At 40.2% G+C, this 15684-nt stretch overlaps 2 protein-coding genes across 6 annotated transcripts; one reads left to right on the top strand and one right to left on the bottom strand.

The window, feature by feature from the left end:
* Window positions 1-1119: 1119 nt before the first annotated feature.
* lsm11 (LSM11, U7 small nuclear RNA associated) lies at window positions 1120-5802 on the bottom strand. The gene is made up of 4 exons (XM_049585746.1): window positions 5147-5802; window positions 3554-3693; window positions 3335-3418; window positions 1120-1756 (listed from the first exon to the last, which is right to left on the bottom strand). Exons 1-4 carry the CDS (start codon window positions 5607-5609, stop codon window positions 1412-1414), a joined length of 1032 nt encoding a protein of 343 aa, XP_049441703.1. The 5' UTR covers window positions 5610-5802; the 3' UTR covers window positions 1120-1411.
* A 151-nt stretch (window positions 5803-5953) lies between these two features.
* On the top strand, window positions 5954-14920 carry thg1l (tRNA-histidine guanylyltransferase 1-like). Of its 5 annotated transcripts, XM_049586662.1 has the most exons (8): window positions 5978-6013; window positions 6150-6262; window positions 7455-7658; window positions 7778-7954; window positions 8045-8214; window positions 8321-8409; window positions 10410-10517; window positions 12554-14920. In XM_049586662.1, coding segments are annotated over exons 2-8 (912 nt in total). In that variant the 5' UTR covers window positions 5978-6013; window positions 6150-6260; the 3' UTR covers window positions 12716-14920. The 5 variants fall into 5 exon arrangements, with proteins under 5 accessions (XP_049442622.1, XP_049442619.1, XP_049442618.1 ...); XM_049586665.1 differs by lacking the exon at window positions 6150-6262 and having other exon boundaries at window positions 5954-6013; XM_049586661.1 differs by lacking the exon at window positions 5978-6013 and having other exon boundaries at window positions 6033-6262.
* Window positions 14921-15684: the final 764 nt, after the last annotated feature.

Genomic DNA, 15684 nt, shown 5'->3' with positions numbered 1-15684 from the left:
ATCAATCATTGGTTGCAGCTCTATGGCATGTTGACATACAGGAGCCGAAACTAGATCACATTATGGGCAGCAGATGTAACAGCAAACAAGTAAACTGCTATAAAACACTGCTGGAATATGGCAATATCTGACACTTCCTGTGACAGGTGCAGCAGTGAACGCAACAGATGCTTCGAAATGTCAACCCTTCATTGCTTTAAGCTTTTGTGTGATAACAGTTGAATTCTGGGTGATAACACAAAGAACTGTTGATACTTTTTGCCCTTTAATATCCATTTCACTAATGAAATTTACAGTTTGCCCTAATGAGATGGATGGCCTGATTACTGTGGTATAATACACTCAAGAGAAAGATCGTGTAGTCTAATTGTGGCCCGCCTCTTTACCACCAGTGCTGCCTGCGCCCTTCTCATACTGTATCAGGGTTTGTTGGAACACACTGGTGTGACAAACACAACGAAAACACAGCTCGCATTAAACAATTGACCCCATTTTCACTCTCTGGAGAGGAGGACTGTTAAATGGGCTACACTAATAATATATATGAAAAGTAACAGTATACAGATGAACAACAGCTCACCTACCGCTGGAATTTGTCCTATTTATGGCATAAAATATATAGAAAGGAGGTCAATTAATGTGAGAAGAGTAAGAGAAAAGAGTAAAATACGACGCTCAGATCCAGAAACATTAAAGCAACATACAATCACTCTGTGCCACTCGTCATCCAAAAGTAACCTCTGCCATTTAAAACAGAAAAAAGCAACATCTTTACAACTTCCATGAGATGCAGTAAATTGTGCTTTTATGGGTAATGTGCCCATTAAAGAGTAAAAGCAATCTGAGACGTCAAGACAAATGACAGCTTTTGAGTGCCATCTGCAATCTCTAGCTTCACAAACTCAATTATTCATAATGCATTTATGAAGTCCGCAGAGACTGCGCTGTCATTCCTGTTCAAACTAACGGGGAAAAGCAACATAAAGGGACAAGCTCTTGGAGATGACAATGGCCTCGCAGATGGCACTAATGTGTTTATGCTGCCACCTGCTGGGTCGTAAGCATAACACAAAGGCCGTCATTATTGCTGCGGCGTAACGGTGTCGCAATAAATTTCTTTTAGTGGCTGTCAGACAAAAGAAAACAAGACAAGAAGTTACTATAATTAGAACTGAGATTCTTTTATTCTTCAAAATCATGATCGGCTTTCTTGTGGGCAGAGAAAAACCTCAATATCAATATGATATAACAATAGTTCTTGTTTGATTCCTCTGAATCTAATTAAGTCACATCTCTGGCAGTTTATCTGCCATATCTGACACTGACCTATCATTACTGAAGTTCAGTGTAAAATAAAACCTGTAGCCCACCTTTCTTCCATCCAGGCTAAATATCAAACCAAAGACGACAATCAGAGTGGCTGTGGGTTAACCAGGATAACGTTCTCTCCCCGGATGAAAAGCTGGTTGATGTGGCGTGTGTGGACCCTGCCATACGTCTGGGAGTCTTTCCTCTGACAGGCCTCTGGACCCTGGGCCTTCAGCGAGCCTGCATGTTTATCCTGTTTGATTTTAACAGTGTCTGACATTTTGGACTCTGTCCTGCTGTCCCCTTTCTTGCTGGCAGTGTGAGCAGTCAGGTTTTTTGAAGTACTTTTTGGGTCTGCAGGCTGATGCTTGCTGGTCGTTTCCTGGGTTCTGTGCTTCTTCGCTGGCTCACCTCCTGGACTCTCCTGGAGCTTCAGCTTCTCAAAGAGCTGCACAGAGATTTCAGTCACATTAACATTCGTGGACTAAATGTAGAGCTTGAAGTTTAGTTTTTTTCTAAAAGGCCCAGTGTGTAGGATTCAGTGGCATCTATTGGCAGAATTGGAAATACGAATTGTTGAGTTTTTATTACCTCATAATGAATTGTTATATTACGGAGCTCATCCTCTTCCACTGAGTCTGCCCTGTTAATTTCTACTGTAACCCAGAATGGACAAACCAAACACAGGCTTTGGGGTAGTTCACGTTTTTGTGTCATCATAGCTCTCCTACATGCTTAGCACACAAGTTTCAGTTCTGCAATCTCACTTCTACATGCCACTAAATCCTGAACACTGGACTTTTAAATCCTGTTTTAATAATATATATGGCTGGCACCTTTCAGCAGTTGACATGCGACAAATGTACATTCTTTAACTGGCTTTACTGGCGGGGTCCGCCATTCACTGGTAGGAGCCAAATTACCTATCTGTGTCGGAGAGATTCATAAAAGCACTGCATGCTTTTAATCCAGCATTACTGTATTCAATTTTATCTCATTGAGAAAAGTTTCACTGTTTACTGTTGGCTCTCCTGATGCACCATCAGAGCTGTATTACTGCTAGCACACATGACAATTCCTACTGTTGCTGGAAGTGGCAGGGTGTAAATGTAATGCTTTTTAAGACATTTCTGTGACCATTTTTAACCAAATTTAAGATTGCTTTTTCGACAAATCATCTTTTTCTAATTCAAGGACTGCAGGTAAGTATAAAGCTAAATAGTATATATGCAGACCCATATAGAGGTAAGTTTTATGTCGGGATATGGTAATTAGAGTGAGTTTGTTTAATCTGCATTTTTTGCAACAGGTAAGTGCAAGTATAAAGTAAAGAGACAGTATCAGGTTCAGTGGTAGGTTTAAAGATATAATGTGGACTTTCATGCTGAAGAGTTTTACTCATTTTGACAAAAATAAATTAAATAAACTAGATCAAATGTGGCAGTCAAGACTTTAGAAATTCAAATGTGAGACTATGTAATGACTTTTAAGGTCTAAAATTTATATAATTGACATTTTAACACTCTTTAAGGACCTGCAGACACACTGAGTGGAGCAGCTTTTATTGTGAAGCAGTCACAGGAATCATTATGTATTTGCTTGGTTACCGTTGACAGTAACTGTTCATCATAAATGTGCCCACAAAATTAAACAATAGTCATTTTTGGCTTTTCTTTGACAGTGGATCAGTTTTAAAGATTTCAGGGAGTGATGAAACAAGAAGGAGCAGCCACAGTAAGATGAAGAGCTTCATGAGACAGGCTGCACGCATCCAAGTCCTCAGTGGGCTAACAAACTTTACAGTGCCCTGCTACTGCATGGATATCTACTCACACCGTGCACAGTGCTAAGTTGGTATGAAGTTGCAATTATGATTCATGGGCTTCTTTATCAGAGCAACATGAATTTGTTTGGCTGTTTGAGCGTCACCAAATCAACCAGGACCAAAATCTTACAGATTGCATCTCTATCTATTGCAGAGTAAGAAATATATTTCAGTAGACATACAATGTAAACCAGTGCCTACCCGTGATATGGTGAGGGCCTTTTCATGGTAGAGTGCCTCTCCAAACAGAGGCTCTCTGTACGTCTCATCCACATCCACCATTGCCTGACAAAGAGAAAAACAGCACACAGTGAAAGGCCAATATTAAGACTTCAACTTGATGGTTACAAGTACATTGTGGATTATTTCAGATTCTGTTAAGTGAGAGTTCAATAAGAAAACATGAACGTGAGAGCTCACCATGTTCCAGAACTTGTCGAAGGCCACCACAAAGCCAGAACAGACTCCTCTTAGCCCCTTAAAGGTCCTGATGTGAACTTTGACCCTTATCCTCTCTTCAACGCATCGGTACAGCTCACCCAACGGACTGCCTTTACATACTGAAGACACATGACAAATGGGTTACACAGCTGTCTCTACAACCAGTAAAATGTAGAAGGAACTCAACTGTAGCACAAAAAGGTCTCTGCAAAAAAGGCTACATGTGCAAATGTTACCACTAGATTTAAATTTTCAGTCGGTGTACAAATATCTTTGGTTCCAGCTTCTGAAATATGAGGGTTTACATTTTTTTCCCCCAAAATTTATAGCATTGTGAATTATGTTTGAGCTCTGGACTGTTGACTGGATATAATAATCAATTCAAAGACATCACATTAGGCTTTCTGAAAGGCTAATTTGACACTGGAGCCTATCCCAGCTAACAGTGGGCGAGAGGCAGGGTACACCCTGGACAGGTTGCCAGACTGTTACAGGGCTGACACACAGAGACAGACAACCATTCACACTCACATTCACACCTATGGGCAATTTAGAGTCACCAATTAACCTGCATGTCTCTGGACTGTGGGAGGAAGCTGGAGTACCCGGAGAAAACCCACGCCGACATGGGGAGAACATGCAAAGTCTGCACAGAGGGGCTCTCCCACCCTGGGTTCGAACCAGGAACCCTCTTGCTGTTAGGCAACAATGCTAACCACTGCACCCTAGCCCCTAAAATGAAAAATACGATGAAGGTAAATTATTATTTGAGAGGTTTTGAGGAACATAGAGCAACCACTGTTGAGTAGATGCAGCTCTCAAGTTAGAGTATATTAGGGACCGTTCGTTACTTATGAATGAGTGATGCAAAAAGGGGAGGCATATCGAATAATTTCTTAAGCACTGGAGAGGGACTTATGTTTGTTTCTATTTTGGCACAGGGGAGGAGCATACAAGTGTAAATGGTTCTATATTGTATTCATTTTACCACTGATTTTTTTAAAAAAAATATATGGCATAATTTCTTTAAAAATCGCCAAAATGACAGCATTTATTGTAGCCAGAAAATGTATGAACAGAAATTATCGCTGGATTTTCAAACTTCTGACAGTCTTTGGACACATCATGTGCGACAAAAAACATCCAAGTCTGAGTTTTAACAGTGATACTTCATCAAAATCACTTTATTCTGCATCTAATTTAAAATTTGGCATGAGTGGAAAAACCCAGGTGTTTTTCAACTTCAGGATTCATCTTCAACTTTTAACTTTCAAACATCAAGGGTAGCCTAAGTTTTAAAAATCTAATAACTAATTTATGATGGCGGGAGGGTGATGCATTTTCTGCAATCACTCAGGGAAGCTCAAAGAAAAAATATTTGTAGCTTTGAGGAGGATCAAAACAAAAACATCCCAGCCACCCCCGTCCTCTGCTAAGTAAAGAACAGTCCCTCACCAAATTCATCCAAAGTAATGGTAACAGCAAACCCATGATGGTCCCTCTCGGGAGCTCCCAGCAAAACTATACTGATGTAGTAGTAGTAGTAGTAGTAGTAATGTTTGTTGAACCTACAGGGCATCCTTGTCAGGACATTTTTCTGGGGCTTCTGCCCCCTCCTCCTCCGCTGTGTGCCGCTGCTCTCCCCCTCCTCTGACCCTGACACCGGGTTGTTCACCATGAGCTTCTTCAGCCTCTCGATGCGCTCCGGGTCCGCCACCCCCTTCATCGCCTTCTGCCGCCTCTTCTCCACATTCTCCGGTTTGGCTCTGCCCCGGCCGCCCTTCAGAAAGCTCTCGTACGCTGCCACATTGTTGAAGCATTTGATATTTGGAAAAGGGACCGACACAGTAGGCGAGTACAAGGCCAACAGAGGGTCAAAGTTCTCAGAGCAGACATTTATTTTATCGGCGTCATCGCCTCCAGCTTTACTGTCCGCCTTTGGCTCGTGCTCCGATGCTGGTGGCGCACTCGGACATGTTGGAGTGACCGTTTCTTTACTGTCTGACTCTGCACTTTTCCTTTCCCTCTCCTCCATGTTTGAAACAACCGCAGAGATGAACACACGGCGAAGTGAAGAACCCTGGGAAAGTTTTTGTCGTCACTGAGCGCTCACTCTGCGCCTATTTCAAGAAACCGTACACAACATAGAGCACGTCAGCCATGTTTCAACTTCGGAATCTTTATTTTTGTGTAATTTCCCCACTTTTTTCCTACAATTATTTGATAGAGAGGCCATATCATCAAATTATTCATACATTACTTGTGTACAGCCTTAACATTTATGCAAACCCACCCGGAAATAGCGTAGTCTGCAAGTGGACTACAAGTTCCGTTAACGTGTTTCCGTAACTTCTTTTTAATACACGATCTTTGAGTGCACTTCCCCTCTCACAACCACAAGATGGCGCCCAAACACAGATGGTCTTGAGTTGCTTCTGGGTAACTTTGCTCGCCTTAATAGATTATCCAATGCCGTCGCACAATAACATATTGGTACACAATGATGGATTTGTAAAAGGGGTTAAGAAACAACTGAGAGCAATATTTGTTTTAAGTAATTGTTTGTTAATTTCAGGCTTGAGCACCGGAACTTTTGTTCGTCGTGTCGGCGGCCCCACTACGACAGAATTCGTTGACGGACTGTGTACATACCAACGTGTGTGAGCCAGAAACAGTACCGGGATAAATGTACATACCGTTCTATGACACAGCTTTATTACTTTACTAAATTAAAGTTTGGTGTTTGTGTAACTAGCGGTATAGCCAGATATTAACGCACGAAGTAAACGGGTTTCCAAGAAGTATCTAACTTGCTGGTTAATTTGCTTGTGTGTCGGACTAACACTACAGATGGCATCACAGTGTAAGTAATGACTAGTAACTAATGTTATCGATGAGCAGACGAGCAGGCAACTTTAGTTATTCCATAATTAGCCTCGCCATGAGTTGGGTCTCTTTTTAAATTGGCTTTGAGGTCTGAATATAGTAGTTTATGAGAGAAGGGGCGTTACCACAAAATTAGGTACCGAATGATACCAGGGTCACATATGTCGCTTTTGTTATTGTTAAAAGCTGCCTATGTACCGTCATGTAAGGTAGAGGGATATTCAGCATGTTGTTACATCACAAAATAAATATAATTGTGATAAGTTACAGTTACCAAGACAAAAAATTATGGAACAAAATTACAGTTACTAATCAAAATGTTGGTGATTACAATGGAGTGACATCCAAATCTGTTCTTTTCTGTTAAAAGCATTATGTAGAGTGAAACATTTATTCTGTTGTTTTGCATCTTCGCCATGCAGGAATGCCTTCTTTTTGGCGTCACTTATTTCCAGACATTTTTCAGCTTTATTGTTAAATTTAAAACATTTGTTAGAAAAGTAAACAAATGTAATAAGTTGCAGTACTTTACATTTTTAACTGGGTACCTAGTAATCTGTAACCTGTCACATTTCCAAATTAATCTTCCTAACACTTGGAATGTTGTGATTTCTGAGGTGAATGCATTATTAATACACTGCTTATGAATATATTTCAGATACCACCACCAAATCATTTGCCAAACATGTTAAACACAAGACAGTTTTTAATAGTTATCAACAAATGTAAAGTCTCTGAATTAAGTAGGTAATCACTGCGTACATGCATACAACAGCTGCAAAGATGCAGATATTGTGTTTATGTCATCATTTTTTGTTTTTTTTTTATCGATCCCACTGACACTAATATTGCTAATAAAAACAAGAATTTGTTTCAGCACTATTGAGACTTTGGGGATACTTCAGTTGTGTATGAGGAATTATTTTGGCTGCAAATATAACCAGTTGCTTAAAATATAATGTGTGAATTTGTTTTTTTGTCTTTGTCTTTTCAGGACCACCCTCATGTTGATTGGAAGGGCCTGCGGATTTAGTGGACGTGTCAGGTCTTGTTTCATCAAACCTTTGGCCAGTTTTTCTTTCAGTTCCAGCAACATGGCCAAGAGCAAGTTTGAGTATGTCCGCAACTTTGAAACAGACGACACATGTCTACGAAACTGCTACATTGTTGTGAGACTGGATGGGCGTAACTTCCACAAGTGAGTTTCCTGTTCAAGCTGAACATCTGTCATCTCTGTGAGGACATAAGTGATGTTGCAAATCAACAGGGTGGTGCATTACTCTGACGTTCTGAGTTTCTTCATGCATTCTGTTTCAGGTTTGCAGAGCAGCACAAGTTCACAAAACCCAATGATAACAGGGCGTTGGGCCTGATGACCCGGAGTGCACGCTCTGTCATGGAGGAACTAGAGGATATTGTCATTGCTTATGGTCAAAGTGACGAGTTCAGCTTTGTGTTCAAGAGGACCTCAACCTGGTTTAAGAGGAGAGCCAGGTGCCAAAGTTTTGCCACACTGCACACTGTTGTCATTCCCACAAGCCTTCAGAGTTTTAACTTTATTTCTCCCTGTTTCTCCTCTGGCAGTAAGCTCATGACCCATGTGGCCTCCCAGTTCTCCTCCTCATATGTGTTTTACTGGAAGGAGTTTTTTGGGGAACAACCCCTCTTGTACCCCCCAGGCTTTGATGGACGCGTGGTCCTGTATCCTAGCAACCGCAACCTCAGAGACTACCTCAGCTGGAGGCAAGCAGATTGTAAGATCATACTGCACTTCAACTGTTTTACAAAATCACATATCTGTTCATCAAATAGACAAAGGTAAAAGACTTCAGACTGTGCATGTGTTTTTGTGTCTTTCAGGTCACATAAATAATTTATACAACACAGTGTTTTGGACTTTAGTACAACAGGGGGGACTCACCACAGCCCAGGCAGAGGATCGCCTAAAGGTGAGAGCGAAACACAGTCTAAAGTTAAAAGGACAGTTCAGCCAAAAATCCAAAATCCATATTTTCCATCTCACTTGTAGTGCTGTTAATCAGTGAAGATAATGCTGGTGCGAGCTGGTGAGTTTTGGAGACATCGGCCGTAGAGATGTCTGTCTTCTGTTGAATATAATGGAACTAGATGGCACTCAGTCACCAAAATACATTTGAAAAACAAAACCACAATGTCTCTTTCCAGAAATCATGACTTTGTTACTCAAATTCATCCACAGACTGTGTTGTGAATAGTTTCATGTTTTCTTTCTTCCTAACTACAACCACCAAATGTGCAGAAGAAAGTGTGCATTTACTCATGAACAAGAGGCTCCTGCTTGTGACAGGGCAAGCTGTAAACATCATGGCATCCTCCTCGGCTAAGCTGTAACGTCAGCTAGTTTGATGGTGTCAGGTGAGCAAGCAGTAGGTGCATGCTTCCTTCTGCACGATACAGTTGGCAGGTGCTAGTTGGGTAGAAAGATAATAGTTCTTACATGAAACTGCTCACAACAAGGTCTGTGGATTATCTTAAGTAACTGGTTCATGATTTCTGTTAAGAGACATTGCTGTTGAGTTTTGCAAATGTGCTTTTTCGGCACTTTGAGCACCACAAGCCAATTGCCATCTAGTTCCGTTATACTGGAGAGAAGACAGACATCGCTACAGGCGATATCTCCAACACTCAGCAACTAACGCCAAAATTATCTTCAGTGATTAAAAGCACTACAGGTAAGATGGAAAATATGTATTTTTGATTTTGGGGTGAACTGTCCCTTTAATTAACACGCTTTTGTATGTTCACATATAGGTGTATGTGTATATACAAATGTGTTTTATAATAATATTAAATGGGAATGTCTCTCCTTTGTACTATGATTACTTTTGCATTTGCAGGAAACACCTGCATATTTAGAGGCTATAAAACATGAATATTTATATTACCACCTAACACTGTCCACTCATATTCAGTGTTATAATGTTGTCACAGAAAGATGTGATTTGTTTCATAGGTGGACTCCTATTACTTTGTGTACTGTGTGTTTCCACTTGTATGCCATATCAAAGACAAATTTTCATCACCTTGTGTTGACTTATTTGGTATCAGCTCGTGGTGATGGAATAAGCTGATTAGTCAGTCAGTTGACAGGAAATATATCATTGACAATAATTCATTAGAAGTTGAATACGTTTGTGTTGGCAAAACTTATCAATTTGCAGACAAGACTTCAGGGTCTGATAACGTTCGATGCTCAGTTATCAATATTGAGATTTTCTAAGGCTAAACAATGAGTTAATTAATGGAAATACAATCAGTAGATTTATTAGTATTAAAAATGATAGTTAATTACAGCTTTCTTATCCATGTTCCAATTTAAAAGCATATACCAGATTTCAACCTCCTTTATCTGAATTATTTTGCGTTTGTAATTAAAGTTCTTGTGTAAACTTTGACTAAATAGCACTTTTCAAATTGTTATGTTACCAAGAAGACATGGTTCCAGATGCAGTTGCTCGTATAGCTGCATTTCATTGGCCCATTGTTTGTGCTAATTCATGTGGTCCCCGCATTATTGACTTCTGGTTTATTGTCAGTGGAGATGAACACATGGCACTGTTCCCTGTAAGTTCTCTGGAAGTCGCTTCATTCTCCAGTGGCCTGTAAGGGAAACTCCGATGAGGTGATGACCGCTGACAAGTTGTGGAAATGTTAATTCTGGCTGAATGTTTGGGCAGTATGAATCATTCACAACCCATCAAACCACCGTGCTTCTTCAAACCCTTCATGACTTCCTATTTCAAAAAAAACAAAACAATAATAGAAGCAGTGGGTGTTGCAGTCATTTTAGTGGTTTTCTCAGTGGTGTGAATCATAATATGACTTATTTAGTGAGGCACTGTGTATGAGCTGATTATTGTATACACACATTTTTGTTATATTTACATACATGTGTTGTTTCTCCTTCTAGGGAACGTTAGCTGCAGACAAAAATGAGATCCTGTTCTCTGAGTTTGATATAAACTACAACAGTGAATCTGCTCTCCACAGGAAAGGCACCACTCTCATCTGGGAAAAGGTGAGCTGCTGAAAAGGGTTTGAGTCTGCACGATTGTTACTAATTCACTCGGATAACTACCAATAGATATCTTTGGTTTTCAATGTGTGATAGAGAGTTTTAAATCCTTAAAAAACAGTACAAAAGACACACACATCCCAAGAAGAAATGTCTGGCAAAGTAAAAAACAAATAAGTCCACACACCAAGTAGCTCCTGAGTGATGTTTCAAACCACACAGCTCTTCCTCAGACTTCTAATACATGACAGAAAGCCGCCATCCTAAGTACCCATAGTGCTGCCTGAGACAGTCATGTGACATGCCACACCTGTATCTCATATTTATAAAAAATATCATCGATATTTGGGTACACAGATGCATCTATATATTTTTTTCTTGGTTTATTTTTATAAAGAATATGAGCTACAGTGTCGGCCTTTAGCATGAAATTTAACATATGCGTCAGCAGCACTTGTATCAGAAGTTTTTATTAACATGGCAACGACAATCATTATTAAAATCCTTCTGAACAGGAGCTACTTGATGTGCGGGTTTTAAATCCTTCACTGCACCCAGTTCCACCTCACGTCTCATCTATTGCTCCTTCAGTCAGTGATATCTAACATTTTCCCTGACTTGGCTTCTGTGTCTGAACACAAAGGATTGTTCCTCTGCCTCAGCTTCTGTCCTCTGCAGTGTGTGCTTGTCACATATCAGCAGAAAATGTTGATTCTAGAAACTGTTTTGTTTTGGCTGACACCAAAAATTTAGCTTTACTGTTGATATTCTGGAAAGCTGAAAATGTCTTCAGGTTCATTTACTGCAGCCAGGAGACAGTTAGCTTAGCTTAGCATAAACAGCTAGCCTGGTCTGTTCAAAATAGAACTGCCCCCACCCAAAAATTTTCCTAGTCAACTAGTAGTCAGTAGTTCACATCATTAGACAACTAGTCATTACATGTTTATGATATTAATGTGATCATTTAAACATGTTTTTGGGGCATCAGAGAATGGTTTGAGATCCAGGACTGAGAAAGAATGTTATGTACCATTGTTATCACTTTGCTACATTACAGATAAATACAAAACCGTAATGATGAGCCTTTAAGATAGAAATTTTACAAGCACATGCACAAATATCCTTTTCCACCAACTAATTTTGAACTCTCTGGAGCATTTTGACCAAAAATAAGTCGGTTTCAAACTTGAAAGTCGGTTCATAGCTGGAACCAAAAAATATCAGGTTTTCCATTACCTGTAGTGCGTCTCACCGACCAATGAAAAATTTGTCAACTAAGACTCGTTTCAGTGACAGTTTGGTTGACTAAAAGGGGGCAGCACTAGTTCAAATGTAAATTTAAAATATAAACGCCTACCAGCCTCTCTGAAGTTCACAAATTAGTACATTACGTTGTGTTAGTTACACTGGACGGTTTCTTGGCGGAGACTTCCTGTCAGAGTCCTGCATGGGGTCAGGCAAGCGTGAGTACCCGAGGGGTGACCCACAAAAAAGGTGATTGGTGGGTGGTATTCTGTGGAGTTTGTTTGTAATCTATTTTTTTCTGGGCGAAAAAAAAACAAACAAACATGCAGGTCAGATTGTCAGTGTTGAATGATAAATATATTAAAATAAAAAATGCAAAAGCAAAAAATGTTCATTTAAATGGTATTCCATGAATTCCCTTCATTTTAAAATATCTTAGTTTCACATGTATAAAGTGTCCCAAAATGATCACTTTAAATGCACTGCCTGAACAAATGATTTGAACGGGCCACAGATCTTGTGTCGGCGGATTGGGTTGGGTTGGGTTGCGGAGCTAATTTGTCATATGTGCGGGTGACAGGGTGGGTGCAGTATTAATGACACGGTTCCAGTTCTGGAGCAGGTCTTGAAAATCAGACCCTGTTAGGACTCTTGTTCCCTGGAGTCTGGAGGTTGCCAGGTGACTAGTGGAGACTCCAGACACACATGAGAGTGGAAATTCCCAAAAAATGTTCAACTATTCCTTTAAGTAACCTTTAATTGCACTCCTCATGCTGCTCATTCTTTGTGTCCAGCGAGATGAAACCGTCACCAAACGCATGAAGCTACCAAACGAAGAGGAGAAGGACGTGGCTGTAACTCGCAGCAGGAGGAGGGTGGAGGCACACAATTGCGACATCATAGGAGACCAGTTCTGGGAGAAACACCCAGACATCCTGGAGGACGACAACTGCTAACAGCTCCTGTGCTGCGGAGAAAAATACTGTGGACAGAGTCTAACTGGAATGGTTAAAGTGGACCGAAACAGCTCAATGTTTACTGATGTAGATGAACATGTGCACCAAGCAACACCATGATGCTTAGTGACCTTGAATCCCCGAACAGAAGACTGAAGCCTTTGTACAATTACGCTCTCACAGCTGTATTAAACTTCTGTCATAATGTTCCTGTAAAGTTTTCTGCTTAAATCAATGGTGATGTCTGTCATGTTCAAAGGGAAGCAGATGATTTCATAATCTTCTAGCAGTGGGTGATGAGGACATACCAGCAGGTTGATACTGACCCAAACATCCTGCCACTCCCAGTCTAGTACGTGCAGCTCTCCTAAAGTTGCTTTTCCAAAAATACATCCTCATTTGATATCATGAATAATATTTAGAATACTACCATCACTCGATCTCTCAGCATATTTAACATGACTCTGCTTGGCCCAATGTTTTTTGCTGGGGTTTTATCTGTGTGTTGGCGTTTTTGAATCTCAACTATCCTTTTTGTTCAGGAAGCAGAGTTCCTGAATTTTAATGATTCATGGAAGTCCTATCTGCAAAGTGTTCAATATCACTTACAGTTTGTAGTAAGAAAGAGCAAATCTGAGATAGAAATAAGCAGAGTAAAGCAGAAACCAATCCCTTGGCAGGAACGAGTGGCCTTGTCTTGCAGCCAGGACACCATTTAGAGATGTGAATGGATTCGGCGGCCTGCACTGTCATCAGTGCTAAGAATACCTCACACACCCTGCGTACACTCTATCCTTCTGACATGTGCCCTGTGGCATATTTATCATCGCACTTATAAGTGACCGGCTCAGTATGAATGGCTGCTGGGGCTTGAAGTGGTAGAAGCCAACTGTATTTTGATACTGTAGTAGGCTCGGTTACTGTCAGGTATTAGAGTCGTATTTTTGGTCTCCTGACCTTGTTTAAAGCATGTAGCTTCTCTACTGTACTTTATGTAACCATGATTCAACTCTTCTCTTCACATTTTGGATGAAATTCTTTCGAAGAAGCCTGTCTGTTTTACAAAGACTTCTAAAATGAGTTAAACAATTAACAGCTAAATTAATTAAGATGTACAAAGACACATGATCACAGAAGTTCCTGTTTTCCTAGTGACATAAACCAGCTGTGCTTAGATTACTTGGACTGTTGCCTACACATCCAATGACTCGACATAAGGTCTTATAGTATAGACAGTCTCTTAGTAACCGTAACGTGTTGAGGCAAGTGGTCCAGTTATTTAAAGAGAGCATGTGTTTACATGCAGGTTCTAAACTTAAGCCTGGTGGGCTACCGGATGGAAAAAAACACAAATAGTCTACACTACTTGAATAAAATTGTGCATGTATAGAGTTCCTGTCCTCGGTTCTGATTGGTTGCGTTACCACTGACAGGTAAGCTGCATTCATATAATATTGTCCAGACTGCAGTTAGGAGCAAACTAGTTGGAAAAAAATGTTCTCTTAAGCCTTAGAAACAGCAGAGGTGTTGTCAATATGGATGCAAAGCCACCAGCATTAACAGGAACAGCTAAGTAAAATCCACTGTAATATAAAAATAACCAATTCAGATAATTCAAAAGGAGATACTGTTTTTATGTGTTTCCACTTGTTCCATCAAGACCTCTAAATATTTAACAGTAACTGATCAAGGGAATTTTAATGTTTTGACGACAAGGCTAGCATTTGGTATAGCCATCTTGGAATATTGCCTGAACATTCCCAAATCAGAATATTGGGAAGTTTTTTTTTTTAATTCTGTTAACATTGCTAATGATTTAAAGCATTCATTTTCACACATAAATAACAGGATAGATAGTAATAAGATGTTCTAATTGGGTTGTAAAGGTGTAAAAAAAATTGTTTTCAGTGGATCTGAGGTGGAAGAGGATAACTGATGAGGCTCGGACTTGGAGACTACACATTTATAACAAACCCAAAATGTGGAGTTTGTAAGACTAGTGAAGTGCCTGTTCAGAACAGGCGTATTGATTGGCCTGCAGTATTGGTTCACACTCAGCACTGCACTTCCTTGGGTCCTGAGCAGTACACCCGCCATGACATAGTTGTGTCCCCTAATGCTCGAGTAAACACGTCATCACCTAACCATGAGCTATCTGGGACCAGGCTATATCTGGGATCAAAAGCTTTCCTTCCAAAAGTTACATTGCCGATACTTGAAATGTTTGAGTCTGCTACAATATAACATCTCCAGTCTCTTTTTTCATCTGTTCTTGAATTTGTTGTGGCGAGCAATGGAGTTCAAGCTGTAACCAACATGCTGTTTGGCAGTGTGACAGTTAACAGGGGGTCCCTCTCAATACACTACTCAGTATGTGCGGAATACACTACCACTGTAGTACAGCCTGCAGATCTCAAGAGCTTGCACTGGATGCTGCACATCCTTGGATTCTCAGCAATACAATGTGAAGTCGATTGAATGAATGGTTGTCGACAGAAATGAAGGACAGACAGAAAGCGACTCCTTACATTTAAGTTAGCCTAGAACAGGGTTAGGAAACCTGCTGCTCCAGAGCCATATGCAGCTCTGTAGCCGCTCTCTGTGGCTTTGACCAAAATTTTTATTCATTATTGTTGTTGGCCTAAAGAAATTCTTTCATTCTCCAGTTGTAAAAATGTGTTGCCATTGCACTTTTTCCTCTAAATTTTGCCAAACCTCAACAGTGGTAGAAAATTTTAAGCCTCCCTAGCTAGGCTTGCAATGGATTCCAAATCCACAAAAGTAAAGATCTCAGAGGAAAATACAGAATTATATAGTGGGTGGACAGAGTTGTTTGCTTTCACCACCAACACTGCAAACTGAAAGTACCAAATAATCATAAACAGCCCACTGCAGAGGAGCCATTTTGTGGTAAAACATAGTTTTGATTGCTCATTTATACTTAATTTAATGTCAATAGGCTAATTTAG

Source organism: Epinephelus fuscoguttatus, linkage group LG9 (genome assembly GCF_011397635.1).
Source record: "Epinephelus fuscoguttatus linkage group LG9, E.fuscoguttatus.final_Chr_v1".
Lineage (NCBI taxonomy): Eukaryota > Metazoa > Chordata > Actinopteri > Perciformes > Serranidae > Epinephelus > Epinephelus fuscoguttatus.
The sequence above is the reverse complement of the archived record's forward strand: the minus strand, read 5'-3'. Positions and strand labels throughout refer to the sequence as shown.

Coding starts and splice junctions, on each gene's coding strand:
- thg1l (XM_049586662.1), top strand. Junction 8,215..8,320: donor CAGCTGGAGGCAAGCAGATT/GTAAGATCATAC, acceptor TGTGTCTTTCAG/GTCACATAAATAATTTATAC. Junction 8,410..10,409: donor AGGCAGAGGATCGCCTAAAG/GTGAGAGCGAAA, acceptor TTCTCCTTCTAG/GGAACGTTAGCTGCAGACAA.
- lsm11 (XM_049585746.1), bottom strand. CDS start 5,609: ATGGAGGAGAGGGAAAGGAAAAGTGCAGAGTCAGACAGTAAAGAAACG. Junction 3,419..3,553: donor TCGACAAGTTCTGGAACATG/GTGAGCTCTCAC, acceptor TCTCTTTGTCAG/GCAATGGTGGATGTGGATGA. Junction 1,757..3,334: donor AGGCCCTCACCATATCACGG/GTAGGCACTGGT, acceptor ATCTCTGTGCAG/CTCTTTGAGAAGCTGAAGCT.